This window comes from Oncorhynchus keta, unplaced genomic scaffold (genome assembly GCF_023373465.1).
Source record: "Oncorhynchus keta strain PuntledgeMale-10-30-2019 unplaced genomic scaffold, Oket_V2 Un_contig_15296_pilon_pilon, whole genome shotgun sequence".
NCBI classification, from domain to species: Eukaryota; Metazoa; Chordata; class Actinopteri; order Salmoniformes; family Salmonidae; genus Oncorhynchus; species Oncorhynchus keta.
Window position 1 is genome coordinate 63,726 of NW_026279236.1, and position 13,470 is coordinate 77,195.

The 13,470-nt window shown below is 41.3% G+C and overlaps 1 protein-coding gene and 1 long non-coding RNA gene across 4 annotated transcripts in view; both read left to right on the forward strand.

Moving 5' to 3' along the window:
• Positions 1–273: 273 nt before the first annotated feature.
• The window catches only part of LOC127906136 (calmodulin-regulated spectrin-associated protein 3-like), a 39,999-nt gene continuing 26,802 nt past the window's right edge, over positions 274–13,470 (forward strand). The window contains exons 1-3 of the mRNA XM_052502243.1: positions 274–906; positions 11,675–11,943; positions 12,381–12,521. Coding sequence (XP_052358203.1) covers positions 774–906; positions 11,675–11,943; positions 12,381–12,521 — 543 coding nt within the window. The 5' untranslated portion in view covers positions 274–773. The remainder of the gene's footprint in view (positions 907–11,674; positions 11,944–12,380; positions 12,522–13,470) is intronic.
• Positions 9,524–11,629, forward strand: LOC127918944 (uncharacterized). Of its 3 annotated transcripts, none has more exons than XR_008101469.1 (4): positions 9,524–10,622; positions 10,735–10,846; positions 11,015–11,294; positions 11,574–11,629. It is a non-coding gene; the product is annotated as an uncharacterized LOC127918944 (long non-coding RNA). The 3 variants fall into 3 exon arrangements; XR_008101467.1 differs by lacking the exon at positions 11,574–11,629 and adding an exon at positions 11,407–11,462; XR_008101468.1 differs by lacking the exons at positions 10,735–10,846; positions 11,574–11,629 and adding an exon at positions 11,407–11,462 and having other exon boundaries at positions 10,903–11,294.

Consider the following 13,470-nt stretch of genomic DNA (forward strand, 5'->3'; position numbering starts at 1 on the left):
TGTATACAGCGAGATAACATGCCACGCGGTGTTGAGGGAAAGACAGATTATCTATAGATTGGGCATCATATTTTCTAGGCCATTAGCGATAACAGGAAATACACAAGCTGTACTTTTCTAACATTTATGGTTGAGATTTAATTCATACAAATATAAACTTTATGACTTTCATTCACACTCGATGAGATGTTATTAAGGCGTTTGTGTCATGTCAGGTGGTACGGTTGCCTAGGTTTATATATGTCCCTTATCACCCCCCATACGGGACCGTTGGCTACAGCAGCACCTGAAAACTAGGTCAATCAAAGTGTGGCGGCTCTCCTACATCTGGATGCGTGTGCAGCAGTCTACTGCATGAGGACTACTGTGACGGAACAGCTTCGCAGAGCAGAAAGAATGGAAATCATTTCCTGAAAAGCGGTTGTCTCCGTGGATCAGTATACCACTACAACCCATCACCCCCAAGCCCACTGATGCCAACGCAGCAAGTGACCGCGCATTGCTCGCAGCGGCAATAAGGACCAACACCTTAATTATCAGGCCGTGGTGACATAGACGGTCACAGCACAGCAGTCACCGTTAATTATTCGCCGCAACACAGCAACAATTAGGATTTAAATCGCTGCTGTTATATTTTTTTATTTATTTCGCCGGCAGCTGCTGCTGCGGTAACACCCCTCTTTGTAGATCGTGTGCACTCCTTCTCCCTCCTCCTTCCTCTCCTCGGCTCTCCATCCTTCCTTCCCGGAACGGCGGGGTGGACTGGTGGGGCTATGGAGGATGCAGGTGAGATGAGGAAGACATTCACGGTACCGGAGATTAAACCGTTGAATCAGTACGACTTCAACCGAGCCAAGGTGTGCGCCAGCGTCCGGTGGCTACTGGCGAAGTCATACGGATCCGCAGGTAAAATGGGCTTTATTTATCATGGGCGATTTACGGGTTGACGTTTCTCCCGTTATTGATGCAGTTGGCCGGTGTCCGTGGGCTATAACGGGGAAAGTGCACGTTTTTTCCCAGGGCGTCTATTGGACAGCATCACGGATATTTACTGTTAATAACAACGGAATAATTATATTTTATTCGAAAAAGGTTTATGTTGTCAAGGTTACGATGTGTCTGATTATAGACTACAGCTAGATGTGATAGGCGACTCACACACAAAGCATCTCAAGGGCTCACACCCATAAGCGTCTATCCTCTTCATCAGAGGCTGTTAGCTACTGCTTCTCTGACCATTTCACTCTCACGGGTGAACGCGTTGAATGCCATATGTTACAGCGTACCTGTTCATTCATCTTTTTATTTTGTATTTTAAATGTGGTGATTCTATAGGTTCATAAATCAGAATGGTTAAGAAAGAGAAGGCCTTGATTCAAAGGGGCAGCGGTTCGCGTGGAGCGGTATGGGCGGAGGAGGATGGCGTCACCGCCTTCCTCTTATACTTCTATCGTCAATCTGTTATTTATCCCGCGGCCTGTAATACTACTGGATGATAATATAGACCTTACACTCCAAGATCAACAGGCCTATCTGCTCGTTAAATGTGTTACACGCGCCACATATCAGGCTAATATGAGTGCAGGCCTATGCCACCGCGTGCGTGGTAAGCCTCATTGGATATCCCTTCCATATGTGTGTCAGTGTTACACGCGCACACGCCTTGGCTACATCACGGTGGTCCAGCCTTCTCGTAGCCAAACGCATGCATGGCTTGTGTGTTATAGATTGCGTTATAGATTGACACAATCGTGTGAAGGTGTCACTGCTACTCATATAGCCTGTGGTTAAACGACAGCTATACAGCTGCTACGAAATAACATGCGATGAACATACAGATATGTCTGTTCTGGCTTTATCGGCACGCGCTTCCATCACCACCGATAGGCGAAGTGGATAGATTATAACCACGTCGCTTTCACATGCCAATCTATATCAGATCAGCGATTGTACGCCTACCATTAACGCCTACCATTAACGCCCACCATTAAGGAGACGAGGAAAGGATGTCATCTCGCATAATCGTTTTTATGTAGCCTACACATTTCCCTGGCAGTTGCACCTGGGGGTTCCCTTTGTCAGCCTACAGGCCTGTTAACACGCCCATTTATAAAATTGTAATGTCCTCTGCAGTACGCAGTAGGACACAACGTCTTGAAACGTTCAGAAACAATGCATGTAAAATATGGAACATGTAGAATATGGAACATGTAGAATATAGAACATGTAGAATATAGAACGTATAGAACATGTAGAATATAGAACATGTAGAACATAGAACATGTATAAAATAGAACATGTAGAATATGGAACATGTAGAACATAGATCGTGTAGAATGTAGAACATGTAGAACATAGAACATGTAGAATATAGAACATGTAGAATATAGAACGTATAGAACATGTAGAATATAGAACATGTAGAACATAGAACATGTAGAAAATAGAACATGTAGAATATGGAACATGTAGAATATGGAACATGTAGAAAATAGAACATGTAGAAAATAGAACATGTAGAATATGTAACATGTAGAATATGGAACATGTATAACATAGAACATGTAGAATATAGAACATGTAGAATATAGAACATGTAGAATATAGAACGTATAGAACATGTAGAATATAGAACATGTAGAACATAGAACATGTAGAACATAGAACATGTAGAAAATAGAACATGTAGAATATGGAACATGTAGAAAATAGAACATGTAGAATATGTAACATGTAGAATATGGAACATGTATAACATAGAACATGTAGAATATAGAACATGTAGAATATAGAACATGTATAACATAGAACATGTAGAATATAGAACATGTAGAATATGGGACATGTAGAATATAGAACATGTAGAATATAGAACATGTAGAATATGGAACATGTATAACATAGAACATGTAGAATATAGAACATGTAGAATATAGAACATGTATAACATAGAACATGTAGAATATAGAACATGTAGAATATGGAACATGTATAACATAGAACATGTAGAATATAGAACATGTAGAATATAGAACATGTATAACATAGAACATGTAGAATATAGAACATGTAGAATATGGGACATGTAGAATATAGAACATGTAGAATATAGAACATGTAGAATATAGAACGTATAGAACATGTAGAATATGGAACATGTAGAATATAGAACATGTAGAATATGGAACATGTAGAATATGGAACATGTAGAATATGGAACATGTAGAATATGGAACATGTAGAAAATAGAACATGTAGAATATGTAACATGTAGAATATGGAACATGTATAACATAGAACATGTAGAAAATAGAACATGTAGAATATGGAACATGTAGAAAATAGAACATGTAGAATATGTAACATGTAGAATATGGAACATGTATAACATAGAACATGTAGAATATAGAACATGTAGAATATGGGACATGTAGAATATAGAACATGTAGAATATAGAACATGTAGAATATAGAACGTATAGAACATGTAGAATATGGAACATGTAGAATATAGAACATGTAGAATATGGAACATGTAGAATATGGAACATGTAGAATATGGAACATGTAGAATATGCAACATGTAGAATATAGAACATGTAGAATATAGAACATATAGAATATGGAACATGTAGAATATAGAACATGTAGAATATAGAACATGTAGAATATAGAACATGTAGAATAGGGAACATGTAGAATAGGGAACATGTAGAATATAGAAGATGCGGAATATAGAACATGTAGAATATAGAACATGTAGAATATAGAACATGTAGAATATAGAACATGTAGAATAGGGAACATGTAGAATATAGAACATGCGGAATATAGAACATGTAGAATATAGAACATGTAGAATATAGAACATGTAGAATATAGAACGTATAGAACATGTAGAATATAGAACATGTAGAACATAGAACATGTAGAAAATAGAACATGTAGAATATGGAACATGTAGAATATGGAACATGTAGAAAATAGAACATGTAGAATATAGAACATGTAGAATATGGGACATGTAGAATATAGAACATGTAGAATATAGAACATGTAGAATATAGAACGTATAGAACATGTAGAATATAGAACATGTAGAATATAGAACGTATAGAACATGTAGAATATAGAACATGTAGAACATAGAACATGTAGAAAATAGAACATGTAGAATATGTAACATGTAGAATATGGAACATGTATAACATAGAACATGTAGAATATAGAACATGTAGAATATGGGACATGTAGAATATAGAACATGTAGAATATAGAACATGTAGAATATAGAACGTATAGAACATGTAGAATATGGAACATGTAGAATATAGAACATGTAGAATATGGAACATGTAGAATATGGAACATGTAGAATATGGAACATGTAGAATATGGAACATGTAGAAAATAGAACATGTAGAATATGTAACATGTAGAATATGGAACATGTATATAGAACATGTAGAAAATAGAACATGTAGAATATGGAACATGTAGAAAATAGAACATGTAGAATATGTAACATGTAGAATATGGAACATGTATAACATAGAACATGTAGAATATAGAACATGTAGAATATGGGACATGTAGAATATAGAACATGTAGAATATAGAACATGTAGAATATAGAACGTATAGAACATGTAGAATATGGAACATGTAGAATATAGAACATGTAGAATATGGAACATGTAGAATATGGAACATGTAGAATATGGAACATGTAGAATATGCAACATGTAGAATATAGAACATGTAGAATATAGAACATGTAGAATATGGAACATGTAGAATATAGAACATGTAGAATATAGAACATGTAGAATAGGGAACATGTAGAATAGGGAACATGTAGAATATAGAAGATGCGGAATATAGAACATGTAGAATATAGAACATGTAGAACATAGAACATGTAGAATATAGAACATGTAGAATAGGGAACATGTAGAATATAGAACATGCGGAATATAGAACATGTAGAATATAGAACGTAAAGAACATGTAGAATATAGAACATGTAGAATATAGAACGTATAGAACATGTAGAATATGGAACATGTAGAATATAGAACATGTAGAATATAGAACATGTAGAATATGCAACATGTAGAATATGCAACATGTAGAATATGGAACATGTAGAATATGGAACATGTAGAATATGGAACATGTAGAATATAGAACATGTAGAATAGGGAACATGTAGAATATAGAACATGCGGAATATAGAACATGTAGAATATAGAACATGTAGAATATAGAACATGTAGAATATAGAACATGTAGAATAGGGAACATGTAGAATATAGAACATGTAGAATAGGAAACATGCGGAATATAGAACATGTAGAATATGGAACATGTAGAATATAGAACATGTAGAATATAGAACATGTAGAATAGGGAACATGTAGAATATAGAACATGTAGAATAGGGAACATGCGGAATATAGAACATGTAGAATATGGAACATGTAGAATATAGAACATGTAGAATATAGAACATGTAGAATAGGGAACATGTAGAATATAGAACATGTAGAATAGGGAACATGCGGAATATAGAACATGTAGAATATAGAACGTAAAGAACATGTAGAATATGGAACATGTAGAATATAGAACATGTAGAATAGGGAACATGTAGAATATAGAACATGTAGAATATGGAACATGTAGAATATAGAATATGTAGAATATAGAACATGTAGAATATAGAACATGTAAAATATAGAACATGTAGGCCTATAATTGATGTAACCTTTATTTTAGCAGGGAGTCGTAATAACCTCAGCTCTGTTCATGACATTTCTATCAGAACACTTTATTTGGATAGTTTGTAGATGTTCAATAACTTTCAACAACATTTCAACTAACTATCCACTAACCCTATCCCTAACCCTAATCTTAACCCTATCCCTAACCCTAATCTTAACCCTATCCCTATCCCTATCCACTAACCTTAACCTTAACCCTATCCCTATCCCTAACCTTAACCGTAACCCTAACCTTAACCCTTAACCTTAACCCTATCCCTAACCTTAACCTTAACCCTATCCCTATCCACTAACCTTAACCTTAACCCTATCCCTATCCACTAACCTTAACCTTAACCCTATCCCTAACCTTAACCGTAACCCTATCCCTATCCCCCTAACCTTAACCCTAACCCTATCCCTAACCTTAACCGTAACCCTATCCCTATCCCTAACCTTAACCCTTAACCTTAACCCTATCCCTAACCCTATCCCTAACCCTAACCTTAACGCTATCCCTAACCCTATCCACTAACCCTATCCCTAACCTTAACCTTATCCCTAACCCTAACCTTAACCCTATCCCTATCCCTAACCCTATCCACTAACCCTATCCCTAACCCTATCCCTATCCCTAACCCTAACCCTAACCCTAACCTTAACCCTATCCCTAACCTTAACCTTAACCTTAACCCTTAACCTTAACCCTTAAATTAAACCTAACCTTAATCCTAACCTTAACCCTAACCTTAACCCGTACCCTAGTCTATCGTGAGTTTGAGCCTTTTAACTGTATCGATTCCCTTATGTTGAAGACAACCTGACGTATGTAGAAGGTTGAAGGCTACCTGACATATGTAGAAGGCTACCTGACGTATGTAGAAGGCTACCTGACTTATGTTGAAGGCAACCTGACATATGTAGAAGGCTGAAGGCTACCTGATGTATGTAGAAGGCTACCTGATGTATGTAGAAGGCTGAAGGCTACCTGATGTATGTAGAAGGCTACCTGACGTATGTAGAAGGCTGAAGGCTACCTGATGTATGTAGAAGGCTACCTGACATATGTAGAAGGCTGAAGGCTACCTGATGTATGTAGAAGGCTACCTGACATATGTAGAAGGCTGAAGGCTACCTGATGTATGTAGAAGGCTACCTGACGTATGTAGAAGGCTGAAGGCTACCTGATGTATGTAGAAGGCTACCTGACATATGTAGAAGGCTGAAGGCTACCTGATGTATGTAGAAGGCTGAAGGCTACCTGATGTATGTAGAAGGCTACCTGACATATGTAGAAGGCTGAAGGCTACCTGATGTATGTAGAAGGCTGAAGGCTACCTGATGTATGTAGAAGGCTACCTGACATATGTAGAAGGCTGAAGGCTACCTGATGTATGTAGAAGACTACCTGATGTATGTAGAAGGCTACCTGACGTATGTAGAAGGCTGAAGGCTACCTGATGTATGTAGAAGGCTACCTGATGTATGTAGAAGGCTGAAGGCTACCTGATGTATATAGAAGGCTACCTGATGTATGTAGAAGGCTACCTGACGTATGTAGAAGGCTGAAGGCTACCTGATGTATGTAGAAGGCTACCTGACGTATGTAGAAGGCTGAAGGCTACCTGATGTATGTAGAAGGCTACCTGATGTATGTAGAAGGCTGAAGGCTACCTGACGTATGTAGAAGGCTACCTGATGTATGTAGAAGGCTGAAGGCTACCTGATGTATGTAGAAGGCTACCTGATGTATGTAGAAGGCTACCTGACGTATGTAGAAGGCTACCTGATGTATGTAGAAGGCTGAAGGCTACCTGACGTATGTAGAAGGCTACCTGACGTATGTAGAAGGCTACCTGACGTATGTAGAAGGCTGAAGGCTACCTGATGTATGTAGAAGGCTACCTGATGTATGTAGAAGGCTGAAGGCTACCTGATGTATGTAGAAGGCTGAAGGCTACCTGATGTATGTAGAAGGCTACCTGATGTATGTAGAAGGCTACCTGACGTATGTATAAGGCTACCTGATGTATGTAGAAGGCTGAAGGCTACCTGACATATGTAGAAGGCTGAAGGCTACCTGATGTATGTAGAAGGCTACCTGACGTATGTAGAAGGCTGAAGGCTACCTGATGTATGTAGAAGGCTACCTGATGTATGTAGAAGGCTGAAGGCTACCTGACATATGTAGAAGGCTGAAGGCTACCTGATGTATGTAGAAGGCTACCTGATGTATGTAGAAGGCTACCTGATGTATGTAGAAGGCTACCTGACATATGTTATTAGTAGCCTATTCCCAACAGAAATCTCAGTCAGCCCAATGCGGAAGTTGGAAAACAAACGTCAACATCTGGCACACACACTGCACAGATGCACTCTGTCTTGCACTGTAACATTGGTATTATAGTGTAAACTGTTAAAGTAAGTGTCTTCATGGAGGCTAAGTGACTTCTAAATCTATAAGAGATCAATAGAGGATCCTGTGCCAGACATGATGTGTGTGTGTTTCTATGTGTGTGTGTTTCTGTGTGTGTGTGTGTGTTTTGTGTGTGTGTGTGTGTGTGTGTGTGTGTGTGTGTGTGTGTGTGTGTGTGTGTGTGTGTGTGTGTGTGTGTCAAGGACCATAGTCCTGCTGATAACAATGGTTGTAAACATAGGACACACTATCAGATGCAGCCTCGGTCAGATTCCTCTCCTTCTTCCCCTCTGTGTTAATGAACACATTCCATTGTGTGTGTTTAGTTTAGGATCCATTGTGTGTGTGTGTATGTTTGTGAGTGTGTGTGTGTGTGTCTTTACCACAGGAGATTGGTGGCACTTTAATTGGGGAGGACGGGCTTGTGTTAATGGCTGGAGCAGAATCAGCGGAATGGTATCAAATACATCAAACACATGGTTTCCATGGTTTCCAGATGTTTGGTGACATTCCATTTGCTCCATTCCAGCCATTATTATGAGCCGCCCTCCCCTCAGCAGCCTCCACTGGTCTTTACATAGCTGTGTATGTTGTACACAACCCTCCTTGCCATACAGTCTCAGTCAAAGCCTCTGTTTGTTTTCAACCTCCTCTGTCCTGTGTGTGTTTCTGCTGTTTTAGCATTCTTAACCTGTTTCTACTGGATCAGATTAGCAATGATGCTAATTGGGTTAGCTGGGCCCTGCTGAGCCACAGTCCAGAGCCACAGTTATTCCTTTTGATTGAGACGGAATGGCTTTCTCCTCTTCTGCCGTTCCCATGGCAACCAGTGTTCCATTTTGAATCTACTACAGTTTAGTGTGCTTGTGTTTGTGTGTGTGTGTCAAGGACCATAGTCCTGCTGATAACAAAGGACACACTATGTTTACAGCCAATCAGACGCAGCCTTGATCAGATTCCTCTCCTTCTTCCTCTTGCTCCCTCTCTCAACAGCCCACCTGGAATTATTGTCCTCTCTCTTTCTTCTTGGAGCCGACTCCAAGAGAGGAAGGAGAAGAGGAGGAGGAGAGGAGAGAGGAGGAGGGGAGTAGTCCAGTCCAGAGTTAGATATTTCTTCCTTCCTTGCCAGTGGGAGAGCTGCTCAAATCTCTCAGATCATCCTTCCCTCTCCTAGAGCAGCAGAGGGATATGGGTCACTGAGCCCAGCCGAGGGATGTGTGTGTTGCAGTGCCATGCCGCAGAATGTGGTCCACTCTTGGTGTTGTGTGCAAGAGCTCTAAGCTGAGTCCATCTCGCCTGACTGCCAGAGAGGAAACACACACACACACACACACACACACACACACACACACACACACACACACACACACACACACACACACACACACACACACACACACACACACACACACACACACACACACACACACCCACTGTCGCCTGGCTGAGTTGTTCATGCAGATAATGACATTATATCTGTCCTCTCCTCTGTGTGATATGCCTGTCTAGAGCGAGAGAGATGGAGACAGAGAGAGGAGAGAGAGAGTCTGTACATTCACTCTTTCATCCTTTCTTTCTCTCTGTAGTAACTGATTGAGAGTGGGAGAGAGTGAGATAGAGGGGGGTAGTTCTACAGTTCTAACTCTATAGGTTGTCCTCTGTCTCCCTGTAGAGAATGTTCAGCTAGTTCTACAGTTCTAACTCTATAGGTTGTCCTCTGTCTCCCTGTAGAGAATGTTCAGCTAGTTCTACAGTTCTAACTCTATAGGTTGTCCTCTGTCTCCCTGTAGAGAATGTTCAGCTAGTTCTACAGTTCTAACTCTATAGGTTGTCCTCTGTCTCCCTGTAGAGAATGTTCAGGTAGTTCTACAGTTCTAACTCTATAGGTTGTCCTCTGTCTCCCTGTAGAGAATGTTCAGGTAGTTCTACAGTTCTAACTCTATAGGTTGTCCTCTGTCTCCCTGTAGAGAATGTTCAGGTAGTTCTACAGTTCTAACTCTATAGGTTGTCCTCTGTCTCCCTGTAGAGAATGTTCAGGTAGTTCTACAGTTCTAACTCTATAGGTTGCCCTCTGTCTCCCTGTAGAGAATGTTCAGGTAGTTCTACAGTTCTAACTCTATAGGTTGTCCTCTGTCTCCCTGTAGAGAATGTTCAGGTAGTTCTACAGTTCTACCTCTATAGGTTGTCCTCTGTCTCCCTGTAGAGAATGTTCAGGTAGTTCTACAGTTCTAACTCTGTAGGTTGTCCTCTGTCTCCCTGTAGAGAATGTTCAAGTAGTTCTACAGTTCCTCACTGTTTACCCCTCTCCTCCACCATAGAGAATATTCAGGTAGTTCTACAGTTCCTCATTGTTTACCCCTCTCCTCCACCATAGAGAATGTTCAGGTAGTTCTACAGTTCCTCATTGTTTACCCCTCTCCTCCACCATAGAGAATGTTCAGGTAGTTCTACAGTTCCTCACTGTTTACCCCTCTCCTCCACCATAGAGAATGTTCAGGTGGTTCTCCGATTCCTCATTGTTTACCCCTCTCCTCCACCATAGAGAATGTTCAGGTAGTTCTACAGTTCCTCATTGTTTACCCCTCTCCTCCACCATAGAGAATGTTCAGGTAGTTCTACAGTTCCTCATTGTTTACCCCTCTCCTCCACCATAGAGAATGTTCAGGTAGTTCTACAGTTCCTCATTGTTTACCCCTCTCCTCCTCCATAGAGAATGTTCAGGTAGTTCTACAGTTCCTCATTGTTTACCCCTCTCCTCCACCATAGAGAATGTTCAGGCAGTTCTACAGTTCCTCATTGTTTACCCCTCTCCTCCACCATAGAGAATGTTCAGGTAGTTCTACAGTTCCTCATTGTTTACCCCTCTCCTCCACCATAGAGAATGTTCAGGTAGTTCTACAGTTCCTCATTGTTTACCCCTCTCCTCCACCATAGAGAATGTTCAGGTAGTTCTACAGTTCCTCATTGTTTACCCCTCTCCTCCACCATAGAGAATGTTCAGGTAGTTCTACAGTTCCTCATTGTTTACCCCTCTCCTCCACCATAGAGAATGTTCAGGTAGTTCTACAGTTCCTCATTGTTTACCCCTCTCCTCCACCATAGAGAATGTTCAGGTAGTTCTACAGTTCCTCATTGGTTACCCCTCTCCTCCACCATAGAGAATGTTCAGGTGGTTCTACGGTTCCTCATTGTTTACCCCTCTCCTCCACCATAGAGAATGTTCAGGTAGTTCTACAGTTCCTCATTGTTTACCCCTCTCCTCCACCATAGAGAATGTTCAGGTAGTTGTCAGTTCCTCATTGTTTACCCCTCTCCTCCACCATAGAGAATGTTCAGGTAGTTCTACAGTTCCTCACTGTTTACCCCTCTTCTCCACCATAGAGAATGTTCAGGTAGTTCTACAGTTCCTCATTGTTTACCCCTCTCCTCCACCATAGAGAATGTTCAGGTGGTTCTACGGTTCCTCACTGTTTACCCCTCTCCTCCACCATAGAGAATGTCCCAGTGGAGCTGCGAGAGCCTCTGTACAGAGACAAGTATGAGCAGGAGCACCTCAAGCCCTCCGTCTCCCAGCTACTCCTGTCCCCTGAGCTGTACTGTAGGACCCAGGCCCTGCTCCACGGGGTCTCCCAGCCCGCTTCTCAGGGGCCCCCAGGGGACAACTCCGCACTGCTGCAGCTCCTCACCAAGAGGGGCCTGGAGCCCAGGGACCAGGATGTGGCCATCACGGAGGAAGACCTCAGCCACACGCCCATCAAGACGGTGTGTTATAGTTTGTGTTACAGTGTTACAGTGTGTGTGTGTTACAGTGTGTGTGTGTTACAGTGTGTGTGTGTTACAGTGTGTGAGTGTGTGTGTGTTACAGTGTGTGAGTGTGTGTGTGTTAGAGTTTGTGTTAGAGTGTGTTACAGTGTGTGTCAGTGTGTGTTACAGTGTGTATGAGTGTGTTACAGTGTGTGTGTGTGAGTGTGTGAGTTTGTGTTACAGTGTGTGTGAGTGTGTGTTACAGTGTGTGTGTGTGTGTGTTAGAGTGTGTGTGTTACTGTGTGTGTGTGTGTGTGTGTGTGTGTGTGTGTGTGTGTGTGTGTGTGTGTGTGTGTGTGTGTGTGTGTGTGTAACCCTAATGGTACTCCTATTGTTGATCCTTTGCTTTCTCATGATTGGCTCATGGTCTGCTTCTCTCTGTCTGATTGGTCTAGAAGGCCCACCTGGTCCTGATTGACTCGCTGATGTCACTGGCTGCCATGGAGATGGTGGGCAAGGTTAAGATGACTGCAGAGGCAGAGAAAATGGGAGGCGGGGCTCCGTGGGAGAATGCCCTCCTCTTCTGGGTTAACCGGGTAAGACCAGAACACAACCAGAAAATGACCAGGTCATTCTAGAACACAACCAGGTCATTCCAGAACACAACCAGGTCATTCTAGAACACAACCAGGTCATTCCAGAACACAACCAGGTCATTCCAGAACACAACCAGAAAATGACCAGGTCATTCTAGAACACAACCAGGTCATTCCAGAACACAACCAGAAAATGACCAGGTCATTCTAGAACACAACCAGGTCATTCCAGAACACAACCAGGTCATTCCAGAACACAACCAGAAAATGACCAGGTCATTCTAGAACACAACCAGGTCATTCCAGAACACAACCAGAAAATGACCAGGTCATTCTAGAACACAACCAGGTCATTCCAGAACACAACCAGAAAATGACCAGGTCATTCCAGAACACAACCAGGTCATTCCAGAACACAACCAGAAAATGACCAGGTCATTCTAGAACACAACCAGGTCATTCCAGAACACAACCAGAAAATGACCAGGTCATTCTAGAACACAACCAGGTCATTTCAGAACACAACCAGAAAATGACCAGGTCATTCTAGAACACAACCAGGTCATTCCAGAACACAACCAGGTCATTCCAGAACACAACCAGAAAATGACCAGGTCATTCTAGAACACAACCAGGTCATTCCAGAACACAACCAGGTCATTCCAGAACACAACCAGGTCATTCCAGAACACAACCAGAAAATGACCAGGTCATTCTAGAACACAACCAGGTCATTCCAGAACACAACCAGGTCATTCCAGAACACAACCAGAAAATGACGAGGTCATTCCAGAACACAACCAGGTCATTCCAGAACACAACCAGAAAATGACCAGGTCATTCTAGAACACAACCAGGTCATTCCAGAACACAACCAGAAAATGACCAGGTCATTCTAGAACACAACCAGGTCATTCCAGAACACACCAGAAAATGACCAGGTTATTCT